The sequence below is a fragment of the Rhagoletis zephyria genome, unplaced genomic scaffold, assembly GCF_001687245.7.
Source record: "Rhagoletis zephyria isolate East Lansing unplaced genomic scaffold, Rhagoletis_zephyria_1.1 Rzeph_scaffold_15070, whole genome shotgun sequence".
Lineage (NCBI taxonomy): Eukaryota > Metazoa > Arthropoda > Insecta > Diptera > Tephritidae > Rhagoletis > Rhagoletis zephyria.
Window position 1 is genome coordinate 1 of NW_016172137.1, and position 11,875 is coordinate 11,875.

Here is an 11,875-nt window from a genome sequence, read left to right on the forward strand (position 1 = left end):
TCCGGCTGTGAAATGGGATTATTCGGAATGTATAAAGAAACGCAGCCATCATACTTTTATAAAAAATACCTATAACAAAAAAAAAATGTTGCTAAGAAAACATTTTAAATATTAAAAAGAATTCTAAATATGACTTCAAGCTAGACGAACGCCGATATTCCCAAGCGCAGTAGTGAAAGCAATAATCATGCGATGAGTTTTGTCATTGGCGTGGGAATGGCGCCGCAAAAGACATGTGAATGACATCAACACCTCACTCAGTCCCTATCTCAGACTCTCAGATGTACGCACAAAATTGTAGATTACTCTTGGGACTCTCAGAAAATTCCACGAAAAAACATTTCCTAATAAATACTCGATGAGAACATAAAGAGAGCCACACATTTCCTTAAATTATATTGATTATAATTAAAATTGTTATATTACTGAAATATTTATATTTATGTATGTGCTATGAATTTTGCACAAAGCGACAGTTTTATGAATAAACTCTAGGAAGATTGGCTTTTATGTAATTTATATCTACAGGTTACACATGCACTTGTGGTTTATCTCGTTGAATGATCAAAAGGGCACTGCACCAGCGCCTTAAACATTGCATTCAATTAGGTTTCTGTTTGTAAATAACACCAGTCAATTCTCCGTCCTTTTTTATGATGCATCGCCTGCAAGCAAACTATCATTAGAATAATTTTATGTATTTTTTATTTTATTTGACTAACTTGTTCCCACTGTACAGGTAAATGGCTGGTGGGTTTAAATTTGGTTCCAGTTTGCACGCCTGTTCTGAGATGGCCATACCAATTCCCGACATGTTAGGATTTATTTTCCCTTTTGCTTAACAAAAAAAAAGCATGTGAAATCCCTTTTTAAAACTTAATTTTCATGCTTACCTCCCAAACATAGGCCTTGACGATTGGCCAGCAGCACACCCACCGTTTCCGGCTGAGAAGCGCTGTAAGTAATGAGATAGCATAAGAAATCGTCTTTATTGCAGCAACAATGGTTGCGTTCCAGATGCTTCACGATTTGCAGATTTTTACAGGAAGTCATTCCAGGTGACCACCTTCCATAAGGTTTATTAATGGAGAAAACAGATGTTCCTGCAAATCGTGAGTATCGTGAAGGATCTGGAACGCAACTAATGTATGTAAATACTCACAATTCAGTAAGCACTTTCTCCAATGGTTGTTCCATTATTTAATTATTTTTATATTTGGCAGAATTCTACAGCTATGGCCTGAGATAAACGTAAACAAAGAAGTCCAATCAGCTGGTGCTACTTTGTTTTAGCCGATAAGTTCAAAGTACAAAGACAGTTATCGATAAATACAAAACAATCAAAACAAAGCGATTTTAAGGATTGCAAAACGAATGAATATAATAGCATATTTCCATACAGCACTCAATGTCATTACTGAGCTTGGCTATCATGTGTATGAACCGATCCAAGGCGAATGATTATAGGCAAGCGCATATTATTCAAAATCTCATGCTATAATTATGTACTTAGAAAATATAATGGAGCGTTTGCAATGGCATCTGAAGAAACCGATATTTTATGATCGAAAAAATAAATAAATCAAAACGTAACGATCGTTCTTGGTATAAGTCGACTATTAACGATTAAATTATTTGTATCATGATGATACTACGGACGCTGATTTCGATGGACCGCTTTAAAAATTTGATTGCAAGGATTTTCCAAGAATTCACATCTAGGAACTTACAAGTTCCATTCATACAGGCACATACCTCCCTAATACTGGGGCCATTGGTAATGCAAGCATGAATTTAATGCAATACAGTCTCATTGCGTAAGTCGTAAATTAGGCTAAATTGTACCACCCGACAACAGTAGCATTGTCTATTGTCGTACTGAAATAAGTAAACGACCAAAATCGTCGAAAACTATACAGTGCTGCCAAGTTTTTCCGTTTTAATAAATTAGTNAATTTTAGGCAATGACGTGAAATTTTCGGTCCGATTCGACTCTCGAAAAACGACTTGCGTTCGACACGACTCCCGCAATGAGGGTGATTAATCACTTTTATTTTCCCTACCATATACATTTACGTACATATGCCACAAAAAACTACTTTTCTAACCTAGAGTACATATATATATTTATTTATTTACGATTATATCCGCATTATAAATCATTGCAATTAATGCATTTAACATGTGTGGTGTTTAGGCAACAAAACTGACTTTTTAAATTATAAATAAGATTGATAATAAAAATTTGGAATTGTATTATACTGCCACTATTTATCAACGAAAATGCATGGCCAGCCCAATAACATCTACATACTTTTTCCAATAACTAATAGCATAATTGTTTCTAAATATCGATGTGGGCTAGTAAATAATAACAGTATACATAAATCAGATTATAAGTGTTCTGGTTATATAATTAATTTATGAATGTTATTTGCAAAAATACGTTTCACGCAGTTTTCTCCATTATTTGAGTGGTAAATGTAGATGAATTTCAACTACTACACTTATTTGATTAATGTTCCAACTTTTAAACAATTTCATATTTTTCTACAAATAGTATATTTTCAGTTGAATATTTTACTGAACTCTCGTCATCAATGAGGAATACATCTGTGGCACTTAGAGCAGCGTAAGGAGTTTTCGAAACGAAGTACACCTGAATATAAATAACGTAGATATTGCAAATGAACGCTCTATAAAAACATGTATGTATGTACGTACTTGAAGTGGAAAGAAGTCACCAGGAATTGACGAATTGCAGCTAAACTCCATTGAACCCGATTTGTTGTTGGCATCAATAATGGGTATATTCCATTGAAGTATGTGCTTTCGTGCATCATAATTGTAAGTGCCATCGTATTCGGCAACAGACGGTTGCACATTCATACTTTTGTAAATAAAATAAGAAATAGAACTAAGTATAAATTAAGAATAGCTAAATGATACTTACGGCAGTGGTATGGATATGGACACATCCTGCAATTCTAAATGTTGTGCCTCTAATTCATACTCAATGTTTACGTCGCAACCGCCTTCGCCATTTTCAGATGGCCAGCAGTTAACTGTATTAATAATACATGTAGTTAATTTATTTATCAAAATCATGAATGATCGTTATATTTACTTGTCAGGGGTATAGCAGCTTCGTCCTGTGTTATGAAACGCCACTTCAATACACCTACATCGGTATTTAATGGGAATGGTTTAGCTGGGATTTTTCAACCCGATAATTGAGCGCGTCTTAAATAACTCTTTATCGACATTTGGATGTGTTTGCAATTGTATGCCATGGGCATCGTTGTTGTGCAATTTTAGTTTGATGCGTCCGAAATTTTCATCGGAAATACGCAACGTCAATAAACCGGAAAGCTCAAATTGTTGGAGACCTCCATCGCGACCAAGACGCACAGTAAGCTTGTCTTCCATCTTGAGGTGTACACTGTTAAATGCATAGAACAGAATTAAGTGTTAAGTGGTCAGCATTAGTTAGCATTAGCAACCTTTCAGTGTGAACATCTGAAGCAATTTTTGTCTTGGCTACATCCACACTACTTTGACCGCTAATCGGTGTCAAACTTGAAATTTTCTCTCCTTCACTCTTCAATTGGTCAACAAAACTATCGACATCTTTATTTTTTCCACCTAGTTTCAAAGCATTCCGTGCAGCTGGTTTCCTATATAAAAGAGATTTTATTGTAAATGGAATAAATCTGAATTAATAAATGTTTGACTTACTGAGATTTTGGAACGGCTGGTTTCAAATCAGACTCAATCGACGGGGCACTGCTTATTGAACTAGAGCTAATGCCAAATGCATCCATACTACTGCTGCCACTACCGTGCCCACCTCGTCCCATTAACGCAGAACTACCACCACGTTTAGCTGCCTCTAGACGCTGCCGCTGCAACTCCTTAGCTTTTTCTCGCATTTTCTGATGTGCTTCACGTTCTTGAGTTTGACGAACTGCTTGATATACCTTTTCCTCATGGGAGTCCATTTCAATAAACGTTTTGATTTGTTTTAAGTTGACGCTTTCACGATAACCAAGTGCAACGATTTCATCGAAAGCGAAAATCAAATTGAATGCGTTTTCCAGAATTTCTTTCTCATCCAAACTATGAGAGTACTCGGGAATCTAAAAAGAATGAAATACAATACATTTGTTTATATCACAATGTATTATAAAAACTTACCACTTTGGAGAATAAACGCAATGTTTCCAAATCTTCTAATATGTTACTTGCTTTTGTTGTGATCAAAAGCATATAAAGTTTTTCCATTGGTTGATAAACATACCGCACTGATTCCGTTTCAACATATGTATGCTGTTTGCCGGATGTCATCAGCTTCGGAAATGCAGCAAGCAATCCCTCGATTCGCGCTTTAGTCATCTCCACAAATTGCCGTGATATAATCACTGTTAATGGGAATTTTTATTATTATTTTATATATTGGTTTGCAATACACTTCGGTTCATACCTTTGCCATTCTTCGTACACACCGCCGCAGCTATCAAAACCTGCACAAAAGACAAGTAAAAAAATAGAATTTCTAGCATAAATCCTAAACAAACTGACTATGTTTTGCACTCACCATGTTTTCGAATATTTATATATGACTTTAGAATACTCTAAAATTAGTGCAAATGATATTAAAACCACTTTTTATCAACTATTCGTCTAGATTTACTCTGTCTGTAGGTGACGTGTTAGATTTATATACGACGGATATGTCAAATTCATGCCAAGGAAACGATACTAGCTGTTGAAATATCAATCGATGTTTTAGTTTTGGCTATCGATAGTACAAAAAAAAATTGTGATAAATCGAAAGTAATATTCACACATGTAAATAGAAATTTACCAAAATTAAATAAGGAAATGTTTGATCCTTAACCCATTAACTATTTAATTATAAATAAAGTTATAATGCATATGAAACTTTTTATAAACACCAACTCATGTTCATGTTATTATCGATAGTGGTGCTTTTCCATTTTGTTGTCGATCTAATCGACTACGGTCGGTGTTATGCAGAAATTTTGTTTGGCAAACTGCGTGCAATTGTTGTTGCAGCAAACTCGGAGAGAGCGAGTTTGACGACTCTCACAGGAAACTAGTTTTGTTTGGTCAAACCGCAGCAAATTCGGTGTTGTCATATACACAAATTTTAGACAATTGTTGCTATACACAAAAATTGCCGTGATACCGAAAGCCAGAACTGAATTTATGCTGTAAGAGCTTCAAAGATTAAGGNTAGTTTTGTTTGGTCAAACCGCAGCAAATTCGGTGTTGTCATATACACAAATTTTAGACAATTGTTGCTATACACAAAAATTGCCGTGATACCGAAAGCCAGAACTGAATTTATGCTGTAAGAGCTTCAAAGATTAAGGCACAGTTAATTGCCTATACGATATCATAAAAAATATTTTAATTGTGAAAACCACAATGAACGTGCAACCCTGTGCCAAACTCGTCATAACCACCTCCGAGCAAACTAAGCAGCCGCCATTTAATTTGGCAAACAAAAGTGTCTGCATAACACCCATGATCCAACTACACAAGATCTGACAAGATGAAGCAAAAGAAAAAAGTAATTTTCTGGCTGACGTTTGTAATTTCGGCGCCATGTTATTTTCTGTGAAAAGTAAACAAAGAATTTGGAGACGAAGCATAAAGAAAAAATTCAAGCAATGTTGTGCACATGTTTGTGCTAACCAATTTATTATTTGTTTTAACTACTATTACAAATGGCTGCTTCTCAACCGGTCAGATCTGATTGGTTTAAGCGAAGCGCACATTAGTGCGATTCCATCGTTGCGAATACGTTGCGAATTCGGCTGTTAACTTCGAATCCGCAAACGTGCGCACACTTGAGCGATTTTTTCGCGTCGATTTCCGATGTACAATTCACTCAATTTTCCCTTTATTTCGTGTATTTTCGCACTCGGCGTGCCCAAATCGTACAAAATACTATTATTACGAACGTTTTTATTAGTTTTTGTACATTACACGTTTTTTTTTCTTTGCCTTTATTGCTGTGACACCTTTCTTCTTCTTCTTGACGCCAAGTCAACCGTTTGAACGCGTCAATAGAGAGGAACATTGAATGTTCGAAAAATTCGCAGCGACGGAATCGTGCAAGTGTGCGCTAGCGCATTAAAATGTGATGGGTAGCATTGTTGTAATTTTTGGGCTTGCGGATTCGCAACGACAGAATCGCGCCAATGTGCGCTTCGCTTTATGCATTAAACCGACCTTCTATCGACGGCTGTGGTCAAAATTTCTCTCCCCGTTATCGTAGTCGTGCCTAGCTCGATGATCAAATTGGTCGTTTAATCGATTAGTGTCACATTTTTCCCCAAACAAGCAACACTTTTTTCCATTTGACAGTTGAAAATTCAATTTGGCGCAAGAATTGCAAAAAATATCACTTCGTACGCAAAAATCGCGTCACATATTCAGAAATCTTATTCAGATCCAAAAAAGTTCTGCTCATGAGTTTCGACGACACCATTAATGCATATTTTGTCACCACAAGTACTGTGGAAAATCCAGACCCATCAAAATGCAAAGATTTGGAAACGGCATTTACTCACCTCCGAGACCACATACCCGAAGAGAACATCAGACATATAAAGGCAAGCGAGGGGTTTCCGCTCATAGCCTCAGGACAACTTACAAAGAAAGATGTATTTATCTTCGATAAATTTGAAGGTGACTTTTTTATGCAACTCAAGCTAACAAAGTCACTCATAATTGGTCCGCGATGTCTTATAACTTGCTTGCTAAGTTCTCTACCTGTGCCCCTTGGCCCAAGTCCGATTTACACCACGGCAATGCGGGACTTGCATATATGTGCTACTGGTATTGCCCCAGATCAGAAAGAAAGAGTACGCACATACATTCAGTGGATGGGTGGTTATTACTTCCAGAACCTTAGTCGGCCAGTGACACATCTAATTTCGAACACCATTAAGTCTACAAAATATGAACATGCATCCTTGAATGGAATTCCTGTAATGCATGTTGATTGGGTACAGCGCGTTTGGGAACGCAGCTCTGTTGAAGATGTTTCAGCAACAGATGAGGAGTTTGAAAAGTACAAGCTGCCCATCTTCTTTGGAACGAACATAACATGTACAGGATTGGACACGGAGAAAAAAAATGAGGTACCTTAATCAGTCTTTCCGCCAATATGGTAACTGTGCTGAAATCGTTTTGGTTTTGCTTCATAATTTTTGGGTTATTTATTCGCATAGAATTCGCGATAAGACCGAAGTTCCGAAGACTGCTAAATAAAGATTTTTTTGTTTATAGATAATGCGTTTAGTAAATGAAAACGGTGGCACGTACCACTGTGCATTTCGTTCAGCGCTTGTCGATATAGTCATTACTGCGCGTGGAAGCACAAATTCTGATAAATATAAGGCAGCAGTGAAGTTCAAAAAAGAAATTCTCTGCCCCGAGTGGATATTTGATAGTGCAGAAAAAGGCTTTGCACTTCCGACGAAGGGTTATAAAGTTAAGTCTCTGAAGGTATCTACTCCGATTAAGGAAGATCGCAGTATTGCAGATTTCACTCACCTTTCGGATACATCACGTATAAGTGTAATGGGCGGTCCAGGACGCAATTATCGAAGTGAGCTCGCGACTGTCAATGACACAATTAGCAGTGGTGTAAATGAAACACAACAAAATGATAATACTTTTGTTGCACCGGTTACCCGCGCAACTACTTCCAAGGATTTGCAGCGCGAAGTGCATCTGAAACAGGGCGCTACAGAACATTATCGCCTAGTCTATGAGGAAATATGCCCGAAACAAGCAAAAAAGGCTGGCAATTTTCTAGATGGTTGCTGCATTTATTTAAGTGGTTTTCGACTTGAAGAGAGAGAAAAATTAAATAGGATTCTAAATGTTGGAGGGGCAACGCGTTATGATGTTGTGAATGAGAAAATCACACACATCATTGTGGGTCAACTAGATGACGGAGAGCTGCGCTCTTGGAAACGTGATGGCATACTGACAAGTAATAAAATAGTTTGCACTAGTAATTACATTTAAATCAATTTGTTTCTTTAATCGCCTGGCATTCGTTTTTCAATAAGTCATTGTAATTATGTATGTTTTTCTATTTTTTAGCCGTAAACATTGTTCGACTTGATTGGCTACTTCAAAGCATTAAATTGAAACAAGCCGCCAGCGAAATTGTATACCGAATGTCACTGCCAACGACTCGTGAACCTGATGCGCCTTCGCCTTCCAGCAAAAAGACATTGCGCTCTATGAATCACAGCTTTAAACACCCAGAGAAACCGAAAAAGAAACTTTTTGAATCGGAAGAAAAAGCGACTGAATCTGTAACATCACAAGCAAAATCTACCGATTTGCCATTGGAAGAAGAAGAGCAACATATCATTGCCCAGTACTCCCAAGAAAATGAGCCTGCGGCTGCAGTACCAGTTGGAACAACAGCAATCAAATCAAACAACAATTTAGCCGATCAAACTCAGTCGGCTCCCATGGCTTCATCAACTTTAAAACCATTGGCAAATATTATTCCCCAACCTGCAGCAAATCCATCTGCAGATAATGAAAATTCCACAAAAATGAACACTGAAATTGATTTTGATAATTTAGACTTTTTCGATGGAAAGTCTTTGTATATCGATCGCGCACATTTTCCCGAAGAATTCTACTCTCAAATGCTTGGTGAGTGCGAAGCTGCGCATGGGGACATAGTGCCGGCCACATTCGTAGATATCGTTGACTATGCAATTGTTTCGTTTGAGCGTACATTGAATGTACACGACCTACCCGTTAAGGCACGACATATTGTCACTGATTTGTATGTGGTAAGTCAATGAACTTCTTTGACGATAAAAAATGAACTACATGTATTGCTTTCAAGGAAAACTGCATGAAGCAGAATAAACTGGTACCCATAGAATATTTCCATCGCCACGTCCCGCACACAGCTAATTCGCAACCCCTTGTAGGCATGACCATTGTTATTTCTACATACACTGCTTTGGAATATGATTTCATTGATTCCGTTGCACAATTGCTGGGTGCCACTGTCAATCGCGTACTTGCTAAAAAAGAACGCCCTCTTTTAGTTTGTCCACGCGCTGAAGGTTCAAAATATGAGGGAGCCATCAAATGGGGATACCCCATCGTTACTTCTGCTTGGCTGGTGCAATGCGCTGTAGAAGGTAAGAAGTTATCATTTCAGCCGTACCTAGTCGGCAATAGTCCACCAGACTTTCCTGTATCGCCAACGTTGCGTGAAAAGAACTTACCTAATCCAGCAGCACGTGCGCCTTCGAATGCTTCCGTTGAGCCCATGGACACGCAAGAAAATGCCGAAAATGATGTAAGAATACATGCTTTTAAATACTATAAATATTTGTATGTATGTAAATAATACGTCTTTTTCCTGGTTAAGCTTGCTCTCGGAGTGACTGCAGCGAATGAATTCACGCCACTTCGTAATAAACGTGTTACCGAATTGGCAGGCTCCATTTCGCGAAACTCTCGACCATCTTCCAATTTACCGACGAATAACACTCCAGTTACACCCGACTCTCCTCATACGCCTACAAACTCATATGGCCGGTCGTCTTGTAATTTTGAATATTTGGAGGGTGTTGTAGCCGAATTGGACAACGAAGATGCGCGTGCTTGTCTCCGCGAACTAATTGAAGAGATGCGCAATAATCAGACGCCCGAGTTGGAACGCATTCGCCGACAGGCATGCACTCCCATCAATCGTAAGCTACCCACCCCAAAAGGAATACCTGACTTTTGCACTACTCCCGAATTTCAAAAGCGAATGGCCGATGCTTTGGAACGGCGTTGGCGCTTGCCAACTAAAAAACTAAAGATTGACACCCCTATCGATGAGCTGCGCCGCCGGGTACTGCGCTCTACATGCGAGGCTTTAGGCATACCTTTTACCGATACTGAAGAGACGCCTACGACTAGTGCCAAGGCTGCTAAGAAAGCTTTGGCCGCAACAGCTGAATTATCAGCTTTAGCCGCTCAGACTCCAAATACGCATTTAAATCCGACACGCAAATCTAACGACTCAAAGGTTGAGTCACATCAGCAACTACCAGGTGTAGTACCTCGCGCCATTTTCACCACAGGTGTGAACAGCAATCTTAACACAAGTGAACGACGCACCACACGCGTTTCGGACGGAGATGCTTTTGTGCCGATGACTCAAAGCCCTACCAGAGGCAGTAGCTTAGGTGGTGAAGAATCTCGTATGGTGCAGCAAGCAAGTTTTGGAAAAACGACGATAGACTTTGATAAAATTACTTTTGAAAATACTGAAACAGATACGGTAACAAATGTGGCCACCCAAAACATTATCGCGCAAGATCAAAGCGGAAGTCGATCAGCTTCTGGTCTGGCCACATCTTCGCCTGAGCTTCAAAAAATTACTGAGTACCTCAAAAATTGTGAGTCTCGCAGACAAAGCTTGAAACAATCACGTCGTGCAACAGGGTTAGGAAATGCAAGTAGCGGCGCCGCTTCTGATAGTGTTGAGACTATGGTAGATAACATAGACATCGACATGCCGGCATGTGGCGCAGTGGAGACTGAAACGCAACATTACGTACAGCCCTTCGAATCGGAGCAGTTTGGTGTTGGCACTGAAAACATGGTGGGTTGGCGCGATCCTGTCGAGTTCGGCAAGGAAAGGCGCTCAAAGGCATCGCCCAGTATGCAATACAAAGGCATACCGCGCTTCAGTATCTCGTGCGTGGACGAGGATGCGCGCAACGATATAATTAACAAGATACATACATTAGGCGGAACAGTGAGTCTTTTGAGATCCTCTTTTGTGCATTTTTTATTTTTTTTAATTTTGCTTGATTTTACCAATCTCTCCAGGTATCTGAGAATCTTGTCAATTTTGACCCTGATTGTACGCACTTTATCTGTGAACGCCCAAATCGCGGGGAAAAAATGCTTGGTTGTGTTTCATCAGGCAAATGGGTGCTCAGTCTCAAGTATATAGAAGAGTGTTACGCAAAAGATGTTTTTGTCGACGAGGAACTCTATGAATGGGGCAACAGTAAAGCGCTAAATTTGCCACAGCTGACTCCAGACGAGCAACTTTTGGCATCGGCGGTACATCGTTGGCGTAAGAAGCTCAACGATACTACATCTGCAGATGGAAGAAAGTTGGGTGCCTTTAGCGGCTTTCGCGTTATACTACACATTGCTGAACGCAATTCGGAAGCTGTCAAGAATGTTTTACGTGCTGGACGTGGCGATGTGATGACCGTGCAGTCGCCATTCAATACGTGCAGTGCGGCTAAAAATGCTACGCATTGCTTCGTGGACGTGAAGAAAGCGCCACTGACGCGCAGCGATTACGATTATCTGCGTACGCTTGGTGTTAAGATTTACTCGCAAATGTACATTAACTCATATCTAATGTATGGCGAAGAAGTAGACGCAGCCAAATATGAGATCAAAATCCAATAGACTGATGGCCTTATTCATAAAATAAATTTGGGTGTGAGTATTTTGTACGTTAAAGTGTTAATGCATATGTATCTTTTTTTTTTGTTTTTGAATTCAATAAATCATGAATTACTTAATTGTTCAAAAGTATTTGTTGTTGTTGTTGTTGTAGATGTATTATTATAGCCCTGCCAAGATCGGCTAGTCTATAAATCGTTGTCGTTAAGCTCAGCTAATGGTAGATGCAAAAAACGGTCGACAAGGCAGTGTGGGTTTAAGGCGGCAGACGAAGAGGTAAACTTACTTTAGAGGCTACTGTAACGGAATAATCCTTAGGGACAGCCAGGCCGCACTTAAGGCATTATGTTGTTGTTGTAGCGGT

General features: G+C 39.1%; 3 protein-coding genes across 3 annotated transcripts; 1 reads left to right on the forward strand and 2 right to left on the reverse strand.

Annotated features, from left to right (window-relative positions):
- Nucleotides 1-408: 408 nt before the first annotated feature.
- LOC108378842 (uncharacterized) lies at nt 409-1,312 on the reverse strand. Its single transcript, XM_017635151.1, has 4 exons — nt 1,163-1,312; nt 894-955; nt 723-837; nt 409-665 (listed from the first exon to the last, which is right to left on the reverse strand). Exons 1-4 carry the CDS (start codon nt 1,195-1,197, stop codon nt 602-604), a joined length of 276 nt encoding a protein of 91 aa, XP_017490640.1. The 5' UTR covers nt 1,198-1,312; the 3' UTR covers nt 409-601.
- Nucleotides 1,313-2,107: 795 nt separating this feature from the next.
- Nucleotides 2,108-4,783, reverse strand: LOC108378840 (coatomer subunit delta-like). The gene is given in 10 exon segments (XM_017635150.1): nt 2,108-2,659; nt 2,725-2,890; nt 2,954-3,065; nt 3,128-3,215; nt 3,217-3,442; nt 3,504-3,677; nt 3,739-4,139; nt 4,198-4,421; nt 4,484-4,523; nt 4,598-4,783. Coding segments are annotated over 10 exon segments (1,563 nt in total). The 5' UTR covers nt 4,601-4,783; the 3' UTR covers nt 2,108-2,530.
- Nucleotides 4,784-6,320: 1,537 nt separating this feature from the next.
- Nucleotides 6,321-11,643, forward strand: mus101 (mutagen-sensitive 101). Its single transcript, XM_017635152.1, has 7 exons — nt 6,321-6,336; nt 6,400-7,178; nt 7,327-8,038; nt 8,152-8,864; nt 8,921-9,385; nt 9,458-10,840; nt 10,915-11,643. Exons 2-7 carry the CDS (start codon nt 6,504-6,506, stop codon nt 11,512-11,514), a joined length of 4,548 nt encoding a protein of 1,515 aa, XP_017490641.1. The 5' UTR covers nt 6,321-6,336; nt 6,400-6,503; the 3' UTR covers nt 11,515-11,643.
- The last annotated feature ends 232 nt before the right edge of the window (nt 11,644-11,875 follow it).